Raw genomic sequence first — 13,127 nt, 5'->3', positions numbered from 1 at the left:
GCATAGCTTATGCCATTTTAATTTTTATAAAGCACAGAGCACATTCAGCACAAGACTTTATCACCAATCCCATCTCCTTTTCTGCTACAGGATGTCTTTCTTATGATCCGCCATCAGAAGACGACCATCTTCACAGATGCCAAGGAGTCCACCACGGTTTATGATCTGAAGCGGATTGTGGAGGGTATCCTGAAGAGGCCCCCTGAGGAACAGCGACTATACAAGGTGACTTGTGACTGAGCTGGGCTCCACATTTTGTGTTTGTATTTTACCCTTGAGCTCTTTTAAAAAAAACACCTGTTGCCTTGGGCTGATAAAATAACATGTATTGCCTTACAATTTGAGGGGGGAATGTGGGTGGCTATCTTCCAACCCCATTCTATGTTGGAAAGCCATGAAATGTTAATGAAATTTGAGTGAACTATTTCTGTGCAATTTGACTGGACGGTGGTGTCTTACTTTATCGCTACTATACTTTTGCATCTCTCGCTTTGAACAATAAGCTGCGGGGTGAAACTCATCTGCATTGCTGGTGCAAGTTGTTTTCAGAGAAAGGAACCAAACGTGTTTTTCTTGATGTGCAAAGTGGCGTCCTCAGAGTTAAACACATTCCTCTGATGTGTATGGTCATCCCAGTTATGGTTTATGACTCCCAGGGCAGCTCTGACGGCAGCAGCCTTCTTAAAACCAGATTCAGCAAATAGTAGGAAAGTGTTGTCCTAGCAAACCTTTCTCTAATCTCTAAAGATCAACCTGGAGGAAAGGGGAAGTTGAGTCCAGTCTGACTACCAAGGTAGTGGCATTATTATGCGTCTGTTTTTCTCGCAAGGATCTGCTATCCTGCTGTAAAACTGAACCCCCACTAAAGAAATGAACCCATGTGGAGCATGGGAAAGGATGGAGCAGCTATGATAAAAATGTGACAGCTGGAATATGTTAATTGCGGCGCCTAGGGCTGGGTAGCAGAGCCAGGCCTCGAAGACCCCGCTGCGACAGGGGCAGCTGTTGAGTTAGTCGGAGGCTGGCCTGAAGAACACCTGTGTTGTCAACTGTTCACCTCCTGCAACTGTGAACTCTGCAGATCCCTCCGCGGTTGAAATGGTGCAGCTTCAGTGGAGATGGACACCTAACAGGACTATGTGTGGCATCTACCTAAGGAGGCGGTGCAGCCGTGGCACCAGCAGTTCTAAAATGAATAGAACTAGATGTAAAGCTCCAACTGATCGACTCCTGAGTGGCAGCAGGCAGATACTGACTGCATCTTGTACTCTGTATGCAGAGGGCTGAATAAACAAGGGGACTCCACCAGCAGAATATTCGCTCAAGCTGAACTTGCAGGTGTGGCTCTTTTGGTAATCCTGATGTTGGAAAGGAGTGCTACTAATTGGCGAAGAGTAATTAACAAGTGTCAGGCAAGCACCAGTTGTTGGGACACTCGCTGAATGACAGTTTGGTTCTGCACGGTAATATTGGTGATTTGTCCCCTGCTTGCATACCTTTACTAACAAAGGTTTTCTGGCAATAGTCATGACAGGCTTTGGAGACAGAGGAAACAGGCATGTGAACAGCACACTATGTTCAGGGGTGAACACCCGGAAGCGATCATTGTGGACGAGGATGGTACAGATGCTTCCAACGGATACAAAAACGATTTTACTAGACCTACAGATGGGCATCAAAGCTATTGATGGCAAGATCAATACAGTTAAAGCGTGTATGGATCATCTAAGGAGATGGCTGAAACACCACAATGAGTAAATTCTCATAGAACCCATAGTGTCCTTTGGGTTCTTCCTGATGTTACAGGACAAGGAAGGATGTTGAAGTGGGAATGGAGACTACTCTGCTGACCATATTTCTATGATTTCCAGAAGATCAATAAGGCTTTCAATGGTGTCGTGGATATTAAATATCTTCTTGCCTGCTGATCTAGCAGATTGGGTCTATTTATGCATCTGAAGAATACCCATTACTGCACTTCCGTCAATAATTTGAGGAGATAGTTACTGTTTATGCCCTAAGGTGTTCTTTACTGGTTTAGGTAAGTTGGTGTGCACGTAGATTACCTGTTGCCAACCACCACAAACTGTTCTTATTCATTGATATCTAAGTTTGATGAGAAGCAAGAAAAAAGAAGATTGGAGATCGTTTTCCTTTCTGACTCTAGCCTTTAGGTGAAAGAAGACTACAAAGCATGTCTTTATGAGCAATACTAAGCTGCTAAATTAATAGAAGTTGTAAGTAACTTATTTAATTATGGTATGCTGTTTACGAGCAAAGGTGATCTCCGAAGAGCAGAGGTGGCTATGCTGCAAATGCCAGCGTAACACAGTGAAGTTAACATATGGCTCATGAAGCTGAAAGATCATCAAGGCAACTAAGGGAGCGAACTACCAAATCAATACCCTGAGGAAACTTAAACCCTTCCTCCCTGCCAAAGACTTCCAAACTGCAGTACAAGCACTAGTCATCCCTCGAATAGAATATGGCAGCATCGCCCTCTGCGGACTCCCCCTAACTACTACCGCACCCCTAAGAGCTTCTCTAAACGCTGCAGCGAGACTCATCACTGGGTCAAAAAAACACTCACATATCTCCCCGGACTTGAAATACCTGAACTGGCTACCTTTTGAAGCCAGAATACATCTGAAAATCGCCTGCATGACGCACAAGGCTGTCCACCTGAGTTCACCCGGCTATCTCACTCAGAAGCTGACAATTTCTGGCGGCTCTAGAAACACCAGAGGCACAAACAATCTTCTGCTGAAGCCTCGAAGATTCCGGAAGGAAAAAACTTATAAACGCTCCTTCTCAGGAATGGCACCCAGGATCTGGAACTCACTCCCTCCTGAAACGAGGCTCATCTCCTCCACTACACTGTTTAAGAAAGAAGTAAAAGCTATCCTCATGGCTAAAGACACTAGAACTATTATTTTGGACTCTTTTAAGACTGCGCCGACATGTACTACTTGTTCGACCCCTTTGCTTATTTGTTTTACTTGTATTATCGACTTACGTGATTTTCTATGCTCCCACGTATTTGTACTATTAGCATTACTGACGTACCTGTTTCACTATGCTCCCTCATGTTCCCCCTTTCTATGTAAAGCGCTCTGATATCTGCAAAGATCTTGTTCGCGCTATATACAACTTTCAAAATAAATAAATAAATAAAAATAAGTAATTTCACATTCTACTGCAGTGTATCCATTTAGCATTGGATACAGGACAGAAGAACCGCAGGGTTTATGACACCATCTTTAGATATTGATCCACTAATGCTAAATTTGTCTGTAGCTGTTAGGTTTAGCTATCTCTCAAAAGTTAATTAAGTAGGAATGCCACTACAATTATTTGTTGGTGCACACCAATTTAAGGAATGCCACTACAATTATTTGTTGATGCACACCAATTTAATGTGTGTTTGGAGGCTAGCTTGAGTGTTCAGATATGTAAGACTCAGGTGAAAGTTACTTTGAAAACAGAGATGTTGCTCACAGGTTGCTCGAAAGTGCACATTTCTTAAGGGGAATGTAGGAATATGTTGCCAGTTTCCTTTTCCAGTCTAGCCAAGGTCCTTGTAGGAAGCTTTTTGGCAGAAGGGACTAAGCCTTTCCATCTGTTTACCTTCCCCTGCTTCCCTCCCCAGTGATATGTTTCAGTGAATCTGATTAGAGCTTCCACCACATAGTTCGTTCAGGTTTATTAAGCACATCTTGGCCGGTTTACACACCAGAAATGTACTGGGACACTTTACAGAAAATAGACTCAACAAGGGACTGGAAAAGAGTACATGAACTAAGTAAAATGAAAAAATACTCCCATTGTTTGAGAATGGGATGGGATTCCTTATCTGTTGGACTGTCGGGTGGAGGGTGGTTTAAAATAGATCAAGTTGAAAAGTATGCAGACTGGCCATTTATAATAGAGGGGTTTGCTTCAAAAGTTGCTCTCTAGGGGCAGTTGGGGTGTTGAGTCATGTGGTTTGATGCACAGGTTTGAGAATAGACTACACTAATGATTGTAGCCCATGTCATTGAACAGTTCCCAGAGCAGAAACACAACTCAAAATTGCTCACTGGTTCAGGTGCCTTCAAGAGAGCAGCATTCGAGACCACGTGCTCAGAAACTAGAAATGCTGAAAGTAGGGGCTCCTCAGCAAAGAGTCACTGGAACTGAAGGTCAAGCATGTTGCTGCTTTTGCTTAAATGATGTGTGGTTTGAGGTGGCAGTGAGTTTTCGTGGTGTTTTGGAGAATTTTAGTGTTGGGAATTTGTCTATGGGAGTGGGTATTGGGTAAATGTGGGGTTGAGAGGCAAGACTTGTTGGGTGAAGGGCTTTGTTGGCCATACATGTTGGACAGTGGGGGTTACTGTTACAGTGGATGTGGAAGATGCATCACTCAAGGTCTTCTCTTCTTCCTGGCTGTTTTCTCCAATAGGATGACCAGCTCCTGGATGACAGCAAAACACTGGGAGACTGTGGCTTCACCAGCCAGACTGCCCGGCCACAGGCCCCGGCTACCGTTGGGCTTGCCTTCAGAGCCTCAGGTAAGTAGGTCTGGCACCCTGTCTACTTCAGGCCTTCCCTGGTCTAGATCTGCTGCCCCAGTCTTGTATGGGCCTGGCACCCCTGCAGTGGACCAGGCATACTCCTGCACTCAGTATGTCCTAAAGTATGTCAATATGTTCATTCCCATTGAAGTGTACACTAAACTGATTGGCCTTGATACAGGTTCTGTGGGATCTGAAAGAGTTTTCATGTTAACCTTTGAGCTTCGCATGACCGTTTCTAACCTGCTCCACCAATGTTTTCTGATCTTTGAGAAATCCGGTAAAAGCTGCCTATTCTCTTGGGATCGCCTAAAAATAATATTTGTGGCCCCATTTACGAGATTGGGAGAGGGTAGTGAACACTGGTTTGTGGGATGGAAAGACACCAATGAACGTATGGGATAAAGTGTTTTAATGGAAGGGTTAGAGTATCTCGTTAAGGTTCTCGAATTCAGAGTCCGTCTAGAATTTTCATGAGATGTGACGGCCTTGTGCCTAAGTAGACGTCCGCTGTATGATCTCACCTCCGAGCCAGAGAATCCAGTCCAAAGCCCAACAATTTTGAAGCTTGTGTTTTTATACCTGAAGAGTGTTTTCTTAACATTGCAAGTTCCAAACGAGCTCCTTTGCCTTCATTGCAAGCCTCTAAAATACTCCAGCACTAGGATAGACCCCAGGAAGCACTGTAGTCTTCTCTGGATTCTTTTCATCGCAGCATAGTTTTGAAATCATGTGTTCGAAATTGTGTGCTCATTAGTGCCTTAGTTGGGAGTGGGCCACAATGGTTTAATGTTTTCTTATTTTTTAAAGAAATGCTACAGTTGCTGCTTTATCAGTTCATTCATCCAAGTTTTAGAGAACTTTGGACTTTAAGCTCAATTGCTTCTAAGGGTGCCTATTTTTCTACCTTGCTGTGCTGTCTTATAAACCTCTTTGCATTGTCCTCTCTCCTCTATTCCTCTTTGATGGGCTCATCACTTCCTATTTTGTGAGCGCTCATGCTGCACATCTGTGCTGTTCTCTTCTGCCTTAGGACCCTCTGTTGGGAGGCATCCCAACCCTCTTATCCCTCCTCCCATATGTTAAATTCTGCTCCAGCTCAGTCCACCCTTGTGTAAGCCCTTGTGTTCTACCTCCAATGGCTGAATGACTTTTTCCCACCATAGGTTCTCACCATTTAGTGCATGCTCACGGTTTGCCCTCATCTCTGTTCCTTGGCCTAATTTGTTCCTCTGAGTGTGCACATCCAGGCCATTCTCTGTATTGAATCCCTCCCAATTCATCTGAAGGCTCGCACTCTGTTTTGCATCCTCTGAGCACCCACCCTGGGTTAATGCACTTGTCTGGCACTTTTCTTCCATGATCACCCATGCCTCTGTTCCTCCCTGCACCACAGGATCTGTGTGGTCCTCAAGTTTTTTTCTTCTTAAAGTTGTCTAAATATGATGGTTTTATGAGGTGTACTGCCTCTCCAGCCATCTCCCATTCGTTCCAAACCCTGATCCCAGGGATCATCAGTGATCTTCTACACAATCTGTCCTATTTTATTTTTATCCTCCTGAGCCTTTTATATAACCGTTCTTCATTACACCTTGAACCCGACCCTCTTGAAGCATTGGCACCCTCTTGTTTTTAATTTTTGTTTCAAACCTCCATCTCTCTCGTCTGGAAACCCTGAAAAAGTGCACCCTCCCCTCTTTCTCCCCCCAGCCCCGCTCAATCCATTCTCTTTTTGTCACTTTCTGAACTTCTGCCTCAGGTGCTGCATCCCTAAGGTTTGTTGCCCCGTGCCCCTAAATGTATTGCTCTTTTTTTTCCTTCTGATTCTCTACACTACAAATTTAAACCCTCTTCTTGCTTGGCTTTTCCTTTAAATCCCTTGTTTTGTATGCTCATAAGCCCCTCTTAGTTCCCCGATTTACCAATTATTTCAACGTTTTGCAATCCACCACCATCCGCTTAATAAACCCTAGAATTTTCCCATCCTGGTCTCCTATCCATGTAAGTCATCCCACACACCACGTCATGGCAGTTTGTTGTCCCCTTTCTACCCTCCCCCGCCTCTCCCAGTCAGTAGTTCGAACACCAACATCTCGGGCCTCCCTCAGCCCCTATTTTCGCCATTTGAGAGCTCTGATTAGGTTTTCTTCCCTTGTCAATCTTGATTCAACTCGTCTTGATCTTTTCTACTTCGGAATAGATACCCAAAAGCCATCCCTGGCTTTGTTTGACACTTTCTGCTCCCCCACAACTCTGGTACCTTAGGTGCAACATTCTGTTTATTGTTTATATATAAGGCTCCCGGTTTTCCGTTTTTACTGATTTTTACAGATAATTACAGACAGAAAACATTGTTTCCTGTCTGATTTTATTTTTAATAGCAGAAAAATACAGAAAATTGTGCTTCTTATGGATGACTCTCCATGCTGTTTTTCGTGATTTCTAGGACAACAGCTGAGCAGTTAGGCTGCATTGGGAGTTAAAAATAGGTTGAGATTTCCCTAAATGCGGGTGTATGGTAACACATTTGTATTATAATGCTCATGTTTACCTGTAGGTGTAGCGTTTTGCCAAATTTGGCTGCTTAATTTGCCAACATGACAGGCAGCAAAGTATGAGTTTATGTTTATCAGTTAAATGCAGAAATATACAATTTTGGGACTATATTCTCAAAACAGAAAATAAATATGGATAAATGCCAATAAGAAGGGTAAAAAATAAATATGGATAAATACAGACGGATATGTTAAAAAAAATAAAAATACCATAAAACCAAAACCTTGTATATCACTATACTTTTTTCGGTGTCCCAAGCTTTAGTTTTTATGAAGGAAGAGGTTTTGTGTCCTAAAACAACACGTTTTTTTTTAAATAAATCAAGACACCCTGAGGAACAGTTCTCACAGCTTTTCATCATGACAATGGCAGCACTTGATTGTGGTTTCAGTTGTCACACTTAAATCTGATCGACCCAAATCATAAGTGTCCTCTCAGAATGTTTGGTTACACTACCATTGTAGGTAAATGTTAAAATATCGTCTGTCTTATGCTCCTCATGTTGTAGCCCAAATAGATAGATTGCAGCGCTAAAAGTGGGTTCCCAAAAACTGGAAGGTTCAGTAATAGGGCTAAGTGGTGTATGGTCGTTTGTCCATTCGGGCTGGAGATACCAGGGAATGTTGCAGTAGTTTGAGCACCCAGCACCTGAGCACATTTCCCCTGTTGCCGGTTTCTGTGAGTTTGTCTGCTTCACTTTTCTGAGGCTTTGAAAGCTTCTGTAGTACTCTTCTTGTGAACAAAAGGGTTAATTGACGCACTATAGATAATCTGTTAAATGGTTTAATATTGTACCAGTATCGTTCTTTTTTTCTGTTGTATGCAGGTGAACAAATGCACCCGGGCAAAAATAAAATCTTAAAACTCCAAGTGACACCACACTTTTTTTCAAGTTTGAATTACAAATGCATTAGTTCTGATGCAGGCTTTTCAGTGGTATCGATTTCCACCATTGGAGAAGACCACACAGAACCTTTAGTTGAGTTAATTTTATTTGCATGGTTAATAAAAACCATTGCATTACAGTTCAAAAGAGCCAGATCTCCTACATGAAAATGAATTTAAACAAGACATCAGTTTAAAAATTCCCATTATTTGGTCTGTTATTAAAACCATTTCTAACAAACTAGAGTTTGAGATGAAACATGTTGACACCGTTAACAGAAAGTAAAAGCTACGACTGATAGATCCTACAGTCTGGGTTTATTGTTTCCCCAGGCCCGATTGATTCTTTATGTGCTTTCCCTGTGCGTTACTAGGGCAAGTTTACCTTTATGTGAGCCCCCTGGTTCCAAACCGTAAAGTGCTGCTTGTTGGTGCAAATGAGGATCCCTTTAACCTGGTTATAAAGAGCAAATATCGTGCAAAAGAGCTCAATTTGAGTTAACTTGACCCTACGCCTTCATATTCCCCCAAACAATTCAGGCACGAGAGTCAACCTCTTGAAGTGGGATTATAAAGAGCAGTTATACACCTTAAGCACAGATGTATGTCCTATTTCTAAAATCTAGGATTTCCATTTCCAACACACACCAAGATCCCACCACGTGTAGGTGAGGGTCTAAGCATTTCTTTTGCGATAGCGAAAAAAGTGAGACTGAGTGCGGGACGAAGGGGGTCGACCACAAATCTTCAGGAATGATGGGCAGATTAACTGCTTACTCGCCCTCTTAGCTGCATAAGTCAATTTTTTTAAACAATGTTACCGTTTAGAGATAATTAGGTAGCACATGCCTGTATGTATCTGCTGTGCTTTCTTCATACGTTGGTCAGTGGGAGGTTCGGTGAGGTTCTTTGGTGTGATGCCTTTCCAAGTTGGTGTTGATGGTAAGATTGTTATAATTTCTTGAATTAAAGATGATTCCTAACACGAAAATTAATGTTTAGGCATTGTTGAGCCTGAATTCTGTGCAGTTGATCTGGTGCCTTAATGTTTTTTATCTTAGTAGTAATATTGTGTAATGTCTTTACCTTGGTGTTGGTGAAATCCTTTCAGGTTCTTGTTGCTTTATTTTGCTGTCAGTGAGATCTGTAAGGCACCTTTCCTGGTTGGTGTTAATGAGACCTCGTAATATTATTGGCTGAGGTGGTGGTGGTGGGGGTAGGGGCAGTGCCAATTACGGTTGTTAGTGGTGAGTATGTAAACGTCTTAGTTGTCGTCTGTGAGGTCATATAATGCTCTTGTCAATAGGAATGGTCTGTAAATGTCTTGATTGGTGGTATCTTTCCTAGTTGGGATCAACAGTGAGATATATTGAGTGTTTATTACCTTAAAAAAATACCACTGTTCTAAGCTTGTATGTAGGTAGGGTTGGTGCCCATTGTGTGACTGTTTTTGGGTCATAGCTTACTCATTAGCATTAGTGATGATAGCTGTGCTTATGTCTTCTGTGACTGCAGTAGAATTTTTGTTTTCTGGCATGTTGCAGGTACTTCTTGAGATGTTTTACTAGGCTGGGCACATGAAATGTTAAACCAATTGGTGGTAGTTGTCTCCGTATGAAGTCTGTTTTAGTTATTGTGGGAATACCAAAATGTTTGATGGCTGGAAAAGGGTGTGTGCCTCATTTCCAATGGTTAACTTATTTCTTGTCTTCTCTCAGATGATTCCTTTGAGCCGCTACGCATAGACACCTTCTCCAGCCCACCAGAACTGCCCGATGTCATGAAACCCCAGGACTCCAGCAGCAGCGCCAATGAGCAAGCTGTGCAGTGAGGGGGCATCCGACGGAGGGGAGAGATCCGTCCTCCACACAGTTCCTCCCACTCTCACATCTGTTCCCTTCTTTCCTGTACCCCATCACCCTTCTCCCTCTACCTTATCTACCCACCATTGCGCTGAAGTGGACTCCACCCAACACCTTTCACCCTATGTAGTGGCCGAGGGAGCATGGGAGTGCGTATACCAAGGCTCATTAAAGATGCACGTTTATTAGACGCGTGTGTTGGACTCAAAAACGGTGACGGCGTCTCTGTAGAAAAAGCTACTATTTGACAAAGGTTCTTTTTTGTTTTTGAAAGTATTTTTCTTTTCTTTTTTGCTCAATAAAGGTTTGTCCTGTTTCTTTTTCTTTCTTTCCCTTTTTTCTCTTTAATGAAAGGGCCGCAGTTGTGTGTCCTCCCTGCAACCCTGACAACTCTGTACTCTTAAGTTAAGTTTGAGAAAAAATACACGTTTTTAATTTAACATTTGGTTTGTCTTTTGTGCAATCTGTCATTTATTTGTTGTTTGTTTGAGATAATTTGTAATTGTAAATTGATGGATTTGGTAAATGGACCTCTGGTTAATTTGAAAACTGACATACATTATGAATAATGACCAGTTGCAGGGAGCCTTTGAATTTTATGTGTTACAGGTATCAGCAGAAAAGTGAGTCACTGATCTATCTAGCCATGAAAGTTTGTGTCAATGTACACCTTTCATTTTTTTAGGTAATTTAGAGGGAACTTTGCAGAGCAGTGTTGTGACGGCGATGTTATGCACACATACTGGTCATCCTGCAGTAACCAAGCTCTTCACTGATAACTAAACTCCTAGCTGAAAGCTTTTACTAAAACATGGAACCAAGAGCTCCTCTCATACATTTGTTGATGCTTCATCCTTAACCCTATCTGATCTCAAGTCAGATTGCTGGGTTTGAAATGTGTTTTGGGCTTCAGTATAATCTTAGTAAAGTTTTTCGGCTTTTATTCATGATCTTACATAGAAGTTGTAAGGTTGAGATTGGACAATATCTGCTCCCCCCCCCCCCCCCCCCCCCCCGGAAGTGCGATCACTGAAAGTTTAAGTTGATTTAGAATATATACATGCAGGAACCAGGCCTTGATGAAGTTTTGTTTCATTTCCGGAGTTTTTTATAGCGCAAACTTGTCCCGAAGGTATCCGAGTGCTTTACATGAGCACTAGTTGCGTTATACAAGGACACATTCATTTTTTGTTGTTGTTAGGCACAGGAAGATTAAGCAATTTGCACAGAATCGGAGGGTGTTTAACGTTGTTGCCGAGACTAGAACCTGGTTCCCCAGATAGGTCGACTGCCCTAGCCGTTAAGTCTCAAGCAAAGAAAGAAAGAAAGAATTGCCTAAAACAAACCTCAACATTCTGAGTTTCTGGGATGTTAGAGGCTGCTTTCAAGATGAAGTTGGTGGGGGAGAAATGCAACACTTGAGCTTGTTCATTTCTTGTTTCCTATTATCTTTGTCAATGTTGATTTAAAAGATGCTTTATAAAATGCTGCTCTGATGCTGTTTTAGTGTGTCTGGCTTCGATGTAATTGTATATATAAATCATCCACAATTCTGAGGCACGAAGGGAGGCGCAGAAACCGGGTACAGACCACCAGAGTAGATAGTGCAAATAAGTGCCTTTATTCCAGAATGGGCAGCAGCATGACTCGTTTCGTCTGGGAAACCCGGACTTGATCACATGACATGCTCAGAGAGACCAAGGTTTAAATACTGCTGAAAAGTCCCATCATGCCCCACCTCCTTAATGCCATAAACATAGAAGAAATACTACTTTATATCATTTTGGAGTGTGAATATCTGGTTAAACAATAAAAGGTAAACATAATCAATACAAGAGACGAAATAATAATACTATCTCCAGTATAGTCTAACTGTATATATAGATATACACTCTTAAAAGTTAGACTCGCTACTTTTTTTGTTAACATATACGTAATGTTGTATAGATTTGCATTGTATAGGCTATTAATGTGAAATATACACCACATAAGAAACCAAGCTATGTTGGGACAAGAACAATCACTTATTGACAAGGGTAAAATCCCATCGCCTGCTACAAATTTTAAATGGTGCATACATATTTGGACAATGCATTTCACCATAAAATAACAAAGCAAATACTAGAGTAATGAAAATCAATTGAGTGCATAAGGGAGATGGTGTGTGTGTGTTTTTGTTTTTCATGCAAGGGCTCTTTGGTGCAATTACATTTACAGTTATGTAAAACTTCCCTTTAGGTTTATTGCTTCATTTGTCATGTTTCCACTTTTCTTTATTTTTAAGACCTAAAAGTTACTTCCTCAATTCTAGCAAGTCATTTCACGACGCCAGAGCTTCAGGGACTCTGGCCTGTGTGGATTTTGTCACCTTAGCATGTTAACTTGATGGTAATGTGCAAGAATTTCACCAGTGTTTCGGAAGGTCTTCCAGAAAATGTAAAGACATTGGGTAGCAAGGACTGAATCAATTGCAGCCTCCTTGCTGATTTAGCCCCAATCTGGAACAGAGTACACACTCTGAGCAAATAAAAGGCAGCAGTGACTTTGTTTTCCTCATCTGTAATCATCCATGAACAAAAGATTGTTCTAAGAACAAAGAATCTATTCTAGAGTGAAACAACAAGGGGAATCAAATTCTCATCCAAAAGATCCTTATCAGTAGTCATAAGCACCAAATATTCTTGCCTAACTGCGGGGACCCAGGAGCACATATTAAATATATATTATATAGTATAAAAATATGTATGCAGTACTGAATACATTTGTATGCATTTATGCAGCCTATGTTTTTTTTTTTTAGAACTTTATTCACAGCTGCAGTATCGTATATTTGCCCATTACATTACACAATGTCAACATATCAGCCGATGTTTTCTATTTTCACCCCGTGCATGACCCCAACTTTTTATTTTTCCACATACTAATTGGAGACATTAACATTAGTAATGCACAATTCTGTCGCATATCAGCATCATAAGATGATACAAAGGTATCGTCCAAACATCCCTACGCCCCCCCACCTCCCCCCACCCTCTTGTGTACATGAACTTCCCATCTCCAGGCGGTAGATCAATACTCCCATCTAAAGTGTGCTCGGACGCATCTGGCTGATGTAGGCGGTAATTTATGTTGCATCATGGGGTATTACAGGTAATGGTGCAAGGAATAACTGGGGCACACCCTCACTCACTATATTCCGTGTGACTCTTCCTGTCTAGGTCCCCGATCCGTCCCCCACACTCTGGGTTAGGTCCTCGCTCTCCAGTGTAAT

At 41.9% G+C, this 13,127-nt stretch overlaps 1 protein-coding gene across 1 annotated transcript in view; it reads left to right on the top strand.

Annotated features, from left to right (window-relative positions):
* The window catches only part of ELOB (elongin B), a 57,598-nt gene extending 47,302 nt beyond the window's left edge, over positions 1–10,296 (top strand). Inside the window, exons 2-4 of the mRNA XM_078652878.1 lie at positions 91–225; positions 4,442–4,550; positions 9,713–10,296. Of these exons, the coding sequence (XP_078509004.1) occupies positions 91–225; positions 4,442–4,550; positions 9,713–9,825 (357 nt within the window). The 3' untranslated portion in view covers positions 9,826–10,296. The remainder of the gene's footprint in view (positions 1–90; positions 226–4,441; positions 4,551–9,712) is intronic.
* The last annotated feature ends 2,831 nt before the right edge of the window (positions 10,297–13,127 follow it).

Source organism: Lissotriton helveticus, chromosome 7 (assembly GCF_964261635.1).
Source record: "Lissotriton helveticus chromosome 7, aLisHel1.1, whole genome shotgun sequence".
NCBI classification, from domain to species: Eukaryota; Metazoa; Chordata; class Amphibia; order Caudata; family Salamandridae; genus Lissotriton; species Lissotriton helveticus.
This window is presented reverse-complemented; position numbering and strand designations above follow the sequence as displayed.